General features: G+C 38.2%; 1 protein-coding gene across 1 annotated transcript in view; it reads right to left on the reverse strand.

Moving 5' to 3' along the window:
* LOC148956080 (uncharacterized) overlaps positions 1-13,067 on the reverse strand; it is an 85,703-nt gene that overhangs the window by 19,923 nt on the left and 52,713 nt on the right. The window contains exon 8 of the mRNA XM_089093957.1: positions 7,977-8,243. Coding sequence (XP_088950083.1) covers positions 7,977-8,243 — 267 coding nt within the window. The remainder of the gene's footprint in view (positions 1-7,976; positions 8,244-13,067) is intronic.

Genomic DNA, 13,067 nt, shown 5'->3' on the forward strand with positions numbered 1-13,067 from the left:
AAAGATAAAACCAGCCCCATTTGGGATAGTGGTGTTTATAGAATTCCTTGTTCTTGTGGCTGTTCTTATGTTGGTAGAACCCAACAGCAATTGGGGGAGAGGTTATCTGAACATAGGTCCTCAATCGACAAGGCCATGAGGTTACGCCAAAGGCCTGAGGTTTTTTATTCAGCCTTGGCACAACATGTGAATGAGAGTCCATACCATTTCATTTTGTTTGACGAAACCTCCATTGTTGCCCCCGTTAAAGGTCTCACGCAAGTTTTCAGGGAGGCAGTTGAAACAGCACATTCACCAAAAGGTAGCTCTCAATAGAGACACTGGAGAAACTTTTCTAGTCCCATTTATGATGAAATTATTAATTCTGATTGTTTTTACTTACATCCACAAAATTATATTGTGCAATCAAATAGAATCTCCAAAAATAATCAAACTGGAAAGCGACCAGCCCTTGAGAGTGCTTTACGTAAAATGAAAATCTGAAATGCCATTTAGACTTGTGTTTTTTATTCATTTACCCTTTCACCGTTACTAAGAAAGGGCCGTCCAATTTTAGTTTGGTGTTTTTATTTTAAGGTTTGGTTTTTATATTTTTATCAGTTTTATTCTGGACTGAGGACGGTCAAGCGGAGGTCTTGACCGAAATATTTGCATAATTTTTCAATTTTCGCATTGGCTGTTAATTGTTCTCGTTTTCTTCTTTTCTTCGCAATTTTATGTTTTATGAAAGAGCAGAGTATCAGTCATAGTAGTATATGCCCCTGTAGAACCAACTGACGGAAATAGTACTGACTCAGAAGAATCTTACTTGTAGGTACAAGAACAAATAGACAGGGTCTTAGGTATAAATGTGGTGTTTTTATTAGGAAATATTAATGCCCAGATCGGTAGAAATAGGGATACATGGTATACTAGCCGAGATAAATTTTGTGTAGGAAAAGAAAACAGTGGTGGCTACGTACTGTTGCAATTTTGTTGGCATAACAATCTAATTATAACAAATACAGCATTTGGTCATAAAATGGCTCATAAGTTAATATGGTATTCATTTGACGGTACAACAACTAACCTTATTGATTATTTTATTGTAACCAAAGACTGGCAGGATTAAAATAAGAGACTAGGGTATACAGGAGTGCTGATATTGATGTTAAAAGTAAAGATCACCATCTAGTAGTGTCTAGAGTTAATTTAAAGCTGAAATTTCGGAAGACTAACTAACTTCCGGGAAGACATGACATTGGTAGACTCCAGGATGAGAATTCGAGAGAAATTTTCCAGGAAGAATTGCATGTTAAACTAGAGAGTTTAAAATTTGACAATGCAGAAGATGGAATAATTTTAGGAAAATATTTTGTGAAGTGGCTGATGGAAAGTTGTCAAGGAAGAAAGCTAGGAACACAGTTGGAAATTTTAGTGAAAATTCTTTATGTTTAAGAGAGAAGAGATGGAACTTCTACAAGAATTATCTCGGTGATAGATCACATTGCAATAAGAGGAATATAAATAAAGCGGGAAAAGCATTGAAATATCAATTAAAGAAATGTGAAGCTGAGAAATTTTTAGTGAAAATACTTTATGTTTAATAGAGAGGAGAAGGGGCATGTAAAGAAATATCTCAGTGATAGATCGATCATATGAAATGTACAAGAATTATATCAGTGGTAGATCATGTGAAGATGCGAAATGGAGGCCATGGATAAAATTGCAAAGGACCTGGAAGATGCAGCTAGACGGCAGAATACAAATAAATTGTAAGGGCATTTTAATAAATTGAGATAGAGTAGTCAATCTGGATTTGTCCCAGTTAAAGATAGAACGGGGCAAAATTTAGTGATAAAGAAAGAGTTAAACAAAGATTGAAAAAGTATTTTAAGAATCTGCTAAACCGGGATAGGGCTACAGAAAAATATATAGAGGAAATACAAAGTTTATGAAATCATGGATGTGAAGGAAGATTTGTATTTTGACGATGAATCAGTGACAGTACTAGAAAAAAAATAAGACCCCAGTTGCTGACAATGTAGTAAATGAGTTTCTTAAATGTGGTGGTTATGAGGTTACTAATAAGCTGCTGAAGATTACTAATATGATTTTTGAAAAAGGGGAACACCTAGCGATTTCAGGAAAACCCTAAACCCTGTATAAGAAATATGATAAGAGTAATTGTGGTAATTATGTTCGTCTGGGTTTTGTAGGAGGCAAATTACTTAGTTTGATGATGCTTTTTAAACTTAGAGATGCTGTGGACAAAGTTTTAAGAGAAGATCATTGTGGCCTTAGGAAGGGTAGACGTTGTGTCGACCAAATTTTCACTCTATAATTTAGAATTGCCTGAGTCACCTTTAGTCCTCAGTTTTATAGATTATGAGCAAGTGTTTGACTCAGCCGATAGAAGAGCTTTAGCGATGGTTTTATTCTTGTATTGTATACCTGAAAAATACATTAAAGTGATTGGTGCGATATGCGAGAATAACACTGCTGCGGTTAAGGTAGGAAATGAGGTTAGTAGCTGATTTTTTATTAAATCAGGTGTTAAGCAGGATTGTGCAATATCCCCATTTGTATATTTCATTGTGATGGACTCTGTCTTAAGGAGCACAGGAAACGCAATGTGAGAACACAGAATTAAATGAGAAAGAAAAACTTTCCTAGACTTAGATTATGCTGATGATTTAAGCATCCTAGATGAAAGTGTGAGCAAAATGAATGAACTTTTAGAGGTTTTGCGAGTTCAGGGTGTTAGAATAGGTTTGACAATTAATGTCAAGAAGACTAAGTCGCTATAGCTAGGAACAAGCTAAAATGAAAAGGTGACGTTGGGTACCGAAAAGATCGATCAAGTGGACAGCTTCATTTACCTTGTTAGTATAATTAGTAAAGACGGTGGGTGCAGTGAAGTAAAATAACCAAGGCCCAAGGTGTTTTTTTTACAGTTGAAGAAAGTTTGGAAGATTAGGAAGATAAGTCTGCAAACCAAGATTAAAATATTGGAAGCTTTAGTTATGACAGTGGTCACATATAGGAATGAAGCATGGGTGTTCCGAAAAACAAAGAACGATTTTCTTGATGTTTTCCAGAGTAATTGCCTACAGTTTATTTTGGGTACCCGACTGACTGACTGTATTTCCAACAGTAGGCTGTGCGAAAAGTGACGTTTAATCCCGCTTTCTAAGGCAATTACGAGAGAAAATTTGAGATGACTTGGGCACGTTCTATGGATGAAGGATGACAGATTGCAAAAGATTGTCCTTTTTGACCAACCGTCAAGGGCCAAACGGCAAGCAGGTTGTCCTCGGTTGGGGTGGAAGGATGTCGCAAGGAAAGATGGAAATGGGAACTTCCTGAGAGGATGTAAAGATGAAGGCTTTGAAGAGATTGGGATGGAGGAAAAGCGTGTATAGCTGTACTGGCCTCAGGTGGCTTGGTACTGCGGTGAGTTTTTAGTAATCCTTACCTTAGACCTTAGCTCCTCCTTTACCTTCAGAGGCACACAGAGCGTCCGCTAACAGCCTCCAATCATCCCACAAATGAGCTGCGACGTAGATGTCCTCCCACTCTGGGATTAAGGATGCATGAAGGGCTCTCCTGTCCCGCTCATATGTCCTGCGAAGCGTGTTTTTGGGCCTTCCTTGTCGACTCGTGTCGTCTGGTTGCCAATGGAGAAGTATATTCGGTAATCTCGATCCTGGCATACGGATAACATGGCCAAGATAGCACCATCTTCGTTGCCTGACTACATCAGCGACATCAGGCTGCCTTGTGTAGTGGCGAATTTCCAATTGTTATCCTATCCTTCCAGTTAATATTCAGGATACGTCAAAGACAGTTGTTTTCATATGCAGTGAGTCGTTTTTCCTGCTCAGCTGTGAGTTTTAAACATTCCATCGCGTACGTCAAGATGCTTCTGAAAAGGCGAAATTTTAGCTGGAGTGAGTACTTCGCTGATCTCCAGACTGGTCGAAGTCATTGAAATACCGAGCTTGCCAGGACTATTTGTGTTCTCAGCTCTTTTTCGGAATCGCCAATAAACGAGACGGTGCTACCAAGATATCGGAAGTCGGTGACTTGCTCTATGCTTTCAGTCCCCAACTGGATATTCATCGTTGAGTTAGTGGTTGACATAGCTTTGGTTTAGGGGGGGTTGATATGTAACCCAAATTCCTCGGCTCTTTCGGATAACTTGCATAAAAAGCCTTGAAGTTTGCTTTTGTCTTTCTCCATCAATCCAACATCGTGTGCAAAGTCGAGATCTTGGACCAGTCTGCCTGCAGTTTTGTTCCCGTATCCATCAATTTGTCTGAATATGTAGTCCAGTATGAGAATAAAGAGGAATGGAGACAATACACATCCATGTCTGATACCTGTCATGACTTTGAAATATCTTGTATTTCCTTCGGAGGTTCTCACGCAGCATTCCGTGTCTTCGTACATTGCTATGATAAGGCGAACCAGCTTTTCAGGAATACCGTAGAAGATCAGGATCCTCCATAGTATTGGGTGGTCTATTGAGTCGAACGCTTTTTCAAAATCGACGAACAATAGATATAGACGTTGTCTCCACTCGTTTGATTCTTCAAGCATGGTGCGCAGTGTGAATATCAGATCCGCGCAAGATCTTTGGTCGGAAATCATGTTGCTCCTCGCGTAAATGCGGGTCTAAGGCAGCTTGAAGTCGTGTCAGGATGATTATGCAGAAGAGTTTTCCGGGTATCGAGAGGAGGTTGATGCCTCTGTAATTGCTACAGACTGTCGCGTCTCCTTTTTTGAACAATTTAATAATGGTTCCTGCTCTCCAGTCTTTGGGAACTTTTTCTTTTTGCCAGAGGAGGGAAAAGAAGACTAGCCACACCGAAAGAGACCTGTGGATCAATGACTTGACCATTTCTCCAGATATACGGTAACTACTCGGAGATTTTCCATTCTTCAGCTTATTCGAGGCTGAAAGGATCTTATCCACCGTTGGCTGTCCGAAATATCTGGTGGAACAGAAGGGGACGGGCGGCTCAGAATGCTTTTGAAGTAATCAGCCTATATATTTTTCTGGTCGTCTAGATCAGTTAGCAGTCTTCCGTTTTCCTCTTTTACTGGTCCATCTTGTACGTTGGTCTTCCCAAAGGTTTCTTTAGTTAGGCGGTACACAGCTCTCGTATCACCACGTCGGGCTACTTCTTCTGCCATTCTTGCTTTCTCATTGAGGTGCTGTTGCTTGTCTGATCTAGCACTTTTCTTTACTTCTCTGTTCACTTCTTTATACACTATGTGTTTCATGACATCAGCAGAAGGATCATTGCTAAGGATGCTCTGTTTTATTTTCTTGTGGTCTTCGCTCAATTCCCATGTCTTCTGGGATATCCAATGTTCCTTTATTGACTTTTTAAAGCCAAGAACTTCTTCAGCAGTTTCTGTGGTTCTGTGTGTAGTCCTTCAAGATTTTTCCACGTCTTGTGGTATATCAGTAAGCGCCTCGAATCTGTTCAAGAGTTTAATGCTGAATTGTCTCCTAACATCATAGTCTCTGAGCTTCTGCACGTCGAAATTTCTTGATTATTTTGTTGGTTGTCGAGATCTGTTGGAGCGGAGTTTCAACTTGAGTGTTGCTACAAGAAGTTCACGGTCCGACCCGACGCCCGTACTTCTGTAACTCCTCATGTCTTTCAGAGTAGTTCTCAACCGTCGTCGGATCAGATAGTGGTCAATCTGATTTTCGACAGTTTTGTCTGGGGATGTCCATGTATGCTTATGGATATCTTTGTGCTCGAATAATTTACCTCCTATCAACAGGTCGTTCGACCTGGCAAAGCTGACTAGCCTTGCACCATTTTCGTTGATTATTCCAATCCCGTGATGTCCCAACACCTCGGGGCAATAAGATCTGTCCTGACCAACTTTCACATTTAGGTTGCCTGCCAGGCAAGCGACGTCATGGAGAGGGATGGAGTCAAGGACGGACTGGAGGGTTTCATAAAAATCGTCTTTCAAGGCTTCATCGGCATCATTTGTTGGTGCATAGCAGATGACTAGCGAAAGCTTTGCATGTTTAGATGCAAATCGTGTATACAGGATTCTCTCGTTAATCGGCTTCCACGAGCAGAGAGATTTTGCTGCATTTAGGTTCAATATAGCTGCGACTCCAGCTGCATGTTTGTCCGCTTTTCCGCTGTACAGAACTGTATAAGTCGTGTTGCTGTTTACTGCTTTGAGCTTCTTTTCTCCGCAGCCTTTCCATCGTGCTTACGTCACTGCAAGGATGTCAAGCCAAAAGTTTTCGCACTCTTGTAGAACTTGTTCAGTTTTTGAAAGAGTCGACATGATCCTTACGCCCGCCCCCCCCCCTGGCTGAATGATGCTGCCTTAGTTTTATATTTTTTTCCGAGATTTCTATTATATAGTTAAAAGTGCCAATTAGACCAGGCCCCCCCCCCTGGAATTCAGCTTGTGGGCACCTATGGATGCTTTATTTGCCATTGCCTTGAAAGGGCCTTTCCTATTTTAGTTTCAGTGTTTGTTTGAAGGTTTGGTTTTTATTTAATCTTTTGTATTCTTATGTATATTTTTTTTATTATTTGCATTGAAGACGGTCAAGCGGAGGTCTTGACCGAAATATTTGCATAATTTTCCTTCTGTTTTTCACTGGCTGTTATTGTCCTTGTTTCTCTCTTCTTTGGGAATTTTTCGTTTTAACATTTGAAAATGACCAAAAATATTGTCAGCTTATGACGATAGATAAATGTTCCAATAATTTTTTCTTCTCTAAAATTAATTGCAATAGGTTTCAATTATAATTTGCAAATAGGGTTAAAAGATGCATAAGTGCGATGTTGTAATCCGATTCGTACTAGTTTATTCGCGTTCAGAAATCTGGTCGAGGGGCATGCATGGGTCGTCATCATATTGTGATATGATCCGAGGCTTTTCACTGAAGTTTCTTTAGCATTTTCTTTTTCTACGGGAGCGACTTGCTAGGCCACTGCCCAACTGGTTTCTTCGGTTCGGCTAGGGGCAGGGACGCCAATTCCTGATCGGGAGGCCGGAACCCCCCGGTGCCTTCCGAAGTTGCAAAGGCCGTTGTCCAAGTCTGGATCTTACACCCTTTCACAGTTGTCCTCCTTGACAGGGTCCTCCCACGATCGTATCCTGCAGTACCATACAATTTAACCCATTGCTGGAAAAAGGTTCGCAACTAGCGGGACGTGTCCACACGCCGGTGTGCCCTGCTCAGTGTGCGTCAGAGAGGCCTTCTTCCTCCTCCGCCTGTATTTATGACCCCCGTGCGAGGGTACCCTAGTTTCAATTATGGACCCCCAGGGGCTAGGTCCCCCCTAGCCCCTGTTAGTAATAGTAGTAGTAACTTATATATTACTACATTTTTTAAATTTTACTGTATTTTTAAATCTTAACGTTCCTCTTTCGATTAATCTTTCAATAACACAAGAATTTCTTGTCACCCACAAGCTTTATTTTGATAATTTAAAAAAAGGCTTCAAATATTGGTGCACAAAACTACCGTAAAAACAGCGAGGTTTGAAATCTTTAGTTTCGGGCAAGCAAAAAAAAAAGAAGAAATAGAAAAAAAGAGAATCTGATAAGATTGTAACTTCATTAGATTTTCTAACAGGAATATTATCTGATGGAGGCTACACTTTTATTTAATAGGATATATATAAATTGTGGAGATTTCAAAGTTTGTATTTTTGTCATTTAAGTTGCTACTCAGCCTAACAACTATGATATTCAAAGCCTTTTCTCATATGTAATTCTTATCAATTATTACCGGTGATTTTTCTCTCATTGAGTTATACACTTTGTTACGATCACTAGCAGTACAAATCTTATGTATGAGTGGAATTGATCTTACCTACAACAATACTATTTACTTTGCTGTTGACTGGTGTGTTATGATTATGTGAAAAATAGAAACTATGCAGTGGACTGACTCATTGCGTAAACTGTGTTCACAACAAATTAGAAATTACCTTCTCTAATTGCTTTTTCAATTCTTCCACTAATGTAGCCCTCTCCTCTAGAAGCCTCTTTTCTTGATCACTTTTCCTTTCAGCTTCTTCTTCTAATTGCATTTTTTCCTGATCAAACTTTCTCCTTTCCTCTTCAAATAGCTTGCGTTCTTCTTGAAGGCGTAATAGCTCTCTATAAAGCTTTTGCTCTTCTACCTGCCTCTTCCTTTCAGCCTTTTCCTTTTCCTGCTGTATTTGCTTTTCATTATCTTGGGTTCTTCGTTTCTCCTAAACAATATTACAAAAGAGTTGAGTTCCATATAGACAACATCACCAAGCAAAAAAAGGAGGAGCGACAAGAAAAAACAATAAACAAAACTAACAAATTTGCTGGACATTCTATATTGCTATACCTTCTATATATATTGCTTCTATATTACCTTCTATATATACCTTCTATATTGCTATACCTTCTATACCTTCTATATAACTAATATCTTCGGTTTCAAGAGCTATCGAACTCAAATGGTCAGTTTACGGCATAAACTTTTAATCACTCATGTAACTCTACCTTTAAAAAGGATAATAGAAAACTGGTAATGATGGAAGCAGTTGTCAATGTTTATATTGCGGGGTCTTTTTCAACGATAGGTGGCATATCTAACAACAGGGATAAAGAGGGATACACAGGGATAAAGAATATTTAAGGACAGGCAGTAACTCCGATTCGTGCAACACTCAAAGATGGATAAAGTCTTCTATAAAGTACATGGCACAATTTTTGTGACCCCTAAGATCAGGTCTGTCAAAACCATGGCGCATATGTCTAACTTGGGGCAGTCCGTGTAACAAAAGACAAATATTCATTTTTTTATTTACAAATGGTAATAGAGCATGCTGATATATCCTAGCAAATACAAAACACTGAATGAGTACTACATGGAAACTGAATTGACAATAGACGCGTTATTCACTCAGCAAACGAGGATAACTTTTATTTAAGTTATTAAATCACATGACAGGTAAATAAATAAATACACCGATGTTAAAAGCACCACAATATAAATGCACCATAGAATTTAATCTATACTCTATCATTTGCTTGTTTATGGACATAAGATATAACCATAGACTGTCAAACAAAGTTCAAAAATAATATCGATGATAAGTATAACTTCATTTTCAAACAGTTCGTGGTAATGAATTGTAATTTTTAAGTGTGATTCGGCCCGAGAGTAACCGAAACTAAAAAAAACAGAATTTTGATTACAATAGATGTATCAAAAGAATTGGCCTCTTATGCTAGTTCCAAATATTAAGAAGCATTAAATTTCAATGTTACTCACCAAACGTTACTACGAGCCCAAAAATTTTTGCCCTATTTTCGACAAAAAGGGGAAAATCCCCCAAAAGAAAAATGACACCATCAGACTCGGCGTATCAAAGAGCCTTAATTTAGAGGTTCCAAGGTCCGTCTGCAAAAATGCGGAATTTTGTATGTTTTTGCCAGAAGAAAGATCACAGATGCGTGATCATTATGGATGGATGGCCCTAGATGGCGATACAGATGGCCCTAGAAGGTCAGGAGAGGGCTTTTTTAAAAGAAAATTATAACTTCTAGTACGCTTTTTAAGTGACCAAAAAGATTAGAGTCCATCCGAATTTTGAGATAGCCATTTTGTTCAGCAGAGTCGAAAGGTCCAATAACAAGTCCTTTTGGGGATGACATGACTCCCCCTCCACAGCTCCTTGGGAAAGGTCTGTAAGTTATAATATTTTCCCTTTGTTAAAATACAATATTCGTTATTGGGAAGCATGCAGACATTGCTGGGAGGGGGAGTTTTCTGCTAGGTAAATTTTCTACGGGGAGAATTTTCCGTAAGAAGGGAAGTTTTGGGACGTAAGATTTCAAGGGAAGATTTTATACACAGGGAATTGGCCAGAATTCCTATACGACATTCGTTTTATTCGTCTTGATGTCTCTTTGGCGACTCAATTTTACATGTTGAGATTTTGGGAGGGAAATGTCTAAGGGAAAATTTCAAGTAGGGCTGGAATTCTCTGGGGTGTTTTTCTGTGAAGGTAGTGGGAGAAATTCTCCATGGGGAATTATCACCAGGAAGAATTCTCCGTGGGAAAAATTTAACACAGAGACTTTAAATTGGTGGGGAAGGGGTCTGGGAAAATTTTCCATATAGGGAGGAGTTCTGGTATGAATTGGAAAACTGTCAGGAATTAAATAAAAATCAAGTGTTTGTCAAGGAGGCACACTTGTGCCTCTTTAAAGAGGCGACCCACCACAATGTTAAGCGATTTCCGGTCCTAGCGGTCGCAGAGAGACGGCGGTGATCGCATTTTGTAGCCTAAGCTCAAACTAAGAACATGCAAAATTTCACCCCCCTCCGACTTTATCTTCATGGGGTAAAGTGGGCCGGAATTTTCGACCCTCCCACCACAGCCCCCATTTAACGCTGTCCGATAGAGCGACACGATGAAATTTAGAGGATAAGCTTTCCCAGAGCCTGGGAGCTTATCCTCGAAATTTCAGCTCAATCCGATCACTCCTTCCCTGTTTTCCAAAAACCAAATATAGCCACTTAATGTTCATCAAATTTTTTTTTTTTTTTATCAACCACACCTACAGGCCCCAGTTGGCAACGGTTCCGGGTGAATGAGGACTCATTCGAAGCGGAATTCGACCTGTTGGGGCCTTTAGATATTTTCAGACCGAAAAAATTATCCCCCGAATTTACATTTACGAAAAACCTCGTTTTCCCATAAGAGCCCATGTTAATTTTTGAAATTCCTAAAAGCGTAGTATTTCATTATTAAATTAGATCAAAATTGTCTTCTTAACCTGACAAGACCGACTGCAAGCTTCCAAAAATTCCAGCTCTTTCCCAGAAGTTCTTCTTGTCGAAAAACGAAAATCTTACTTTGTATTTGCTTGCGTCGAAAAAGAGTAAATTTTTTATATATTGAATTTAAAGTAGTATCTCTTAAATTTAAAGTTTAAAAAGAAACTCAGTTTCTTTTTAAAATCCAATCTATTAAATCCTTCGACTCAATAGGCGTCTCCAGAATAATATCAGAATCGGCCTTCAGGTTACAGGCAAGTCTCTACTGCTTTGATAACATGCCGTATACCCACAGTCACAAAGAAAAGTTGAAAAAAGAAACTCTTACTGTGCATTGGATTTGAGTATTCAGGAATTAAAAGCCTTAACACCAAAATCTTAAAAAGCGGGGGTTGGGGGGGGGGGGGCGGCAGACCCCCAAATTTAACTCCTGATACGATCAGCTAACAGTTAGTCAAGCAATAATAAGTAATAAACTGTACAAAAACGCGCAGAAATTATTTGGAAAAAACTACGTTTCTAAAGAGTTAAAGAGGCTGAGTCACAAGTTCGAACCTTAAAACGTACAGGGATTAGGAGGTACAGTTGGGGGGCTGCCGCCCCCCAAACCCCCCACTTTTGCAGCCTCTTTTGTTAAGATTTTTACTGTGGGGGTCTACCGCCCCCCTAAACCCCCGCTTTTTCCCTTGCAAAAAAATGCTTTGCAACACGAACGAAGTCTGCTTGAATTTTTTATCGTAAGAGCATCCTATTGCATCTCTTTGATTAGATACTTTTGGAGACCACACTGCCTTTCCATGACGATAAATAAAAGTTCAAATAGGGATAAAATCCTTATTTGGATTTTACTACTGATGAATATCTGGTATTTTTGTGAATTTCTATCACTGTTATCATCATCACTGTCTATTAAAAGGATTTTATCCCTATTTGAACTTTTATTTATCCTCTTTGATTAGAAACAGTACTGAGCCTGTTTGCTGGATTTTTTACAGGAGATTTTTCCCTAACCGATAACAAGCTATAATGTGATGAACTTAACAATTTTGAACAGAAAAACAGGGAACAGAAGTAGTAAGCGCCCAATTCGTTGAAAAGGGACAAGGAAACCTACGCCTGAGGCATGGATATGTGTGTATATTTTCAAGTAATTGGGTTACCAGGGTCATTTGCAAAGAGGTACCATTTCTATAGAAGCTATAGGAATTTGAAATATCATATGGAATTTGCTTGAAGCTATATACTTTGCGTACGCCCCCGTACCAAACAGGTTGGGTATAATCTGTTTTTATTCAAGTTTTTTCTGACACAATTAAATGAATTTTTATTTCATGATATACAAGTTTTTTTTAGGTTAAATCCGTGTCGGAAAAACCGGTGCGTCTTTTTAGTTGCCAACTATTTTTTGTATATATTCAGGTTTCAAATTAGATTCTTCAACAGTTTTGAATAGTTAATTGAACATAACACAACTGACATTTTTTGTAGGAATTTACATAGAAAATGGATAATTCTAAGCAATTTCTGGTGAGTAGAAATTTTCTCATTATTATAATAAAAAAGAAATTGTCTTGTCATTAAGTTAAGGAAGAAATTCTTTCCTTACACTAGAACTAAGGGTACTTATATACTTAGAAGCCTATTGTTTTTTAGGAGCTGAAACCTCTAAATAGTTTTCTTATAGGCTGAAACTTACGGTGCGATTTTTATCAAGATCAGTGGGCCTTTTTAGAGATGTTTTTGAAAAAAGTGCTTAGCTCTCGATCGGTAATTTGGGGTTAGAATAAAATTTTAATTCTTTTATTGTATTAATTTTTACAAAAGCTTCCTTTTTATAAAGATCAGCGGCTTTTTTTTTTTTATGGATGTTTTTTAAAATACTTCCAGGCCAGTCTGCATTTAAGATGTGATTTTTATCAAGATCAGTTAACCTTTTTAGGGATGTTTTTGAAAAAGTTCTTAGCTCTCGATCGGTAATTTGGGGTTAGAATAAAATGTTAATTCTTTTAATGTATTAATTGTTACAAAAGCTTCCCTTTTAGAGTTTCTTAGTTTAAGAGCTTAAAATCATTCTAAAAAATCTAAATTTGTAACAATGAGTATTTTATTTTGATAATAAAGGAAAATATAAATATTTATTTAATTGAAAAAAAAAAAAAATGTTTTACACTACTTTAAATGCCTAACATAAACTGAATTATTTTCCAAACCCAAAATGCGTTTTTTTTTTCATGCTAAATTTTATCCTTTTTTT

The sequence above is a fragment of the Artemia sp. Qi Xiang Cuo genome, chromosome 1, assembly GCF_049724085.1.
Source record: "Artemia sp. Qi Xiang Cuo chromosome 1, ASM4972408v1, whole genome shotgun sequence".
NCBI lineage: Eukaryota > Metazoa > Arthropoda > Branchiopoda > Anostraca > Artemiidae > Artemia > Artemia sp. Qi Xiang Cuo.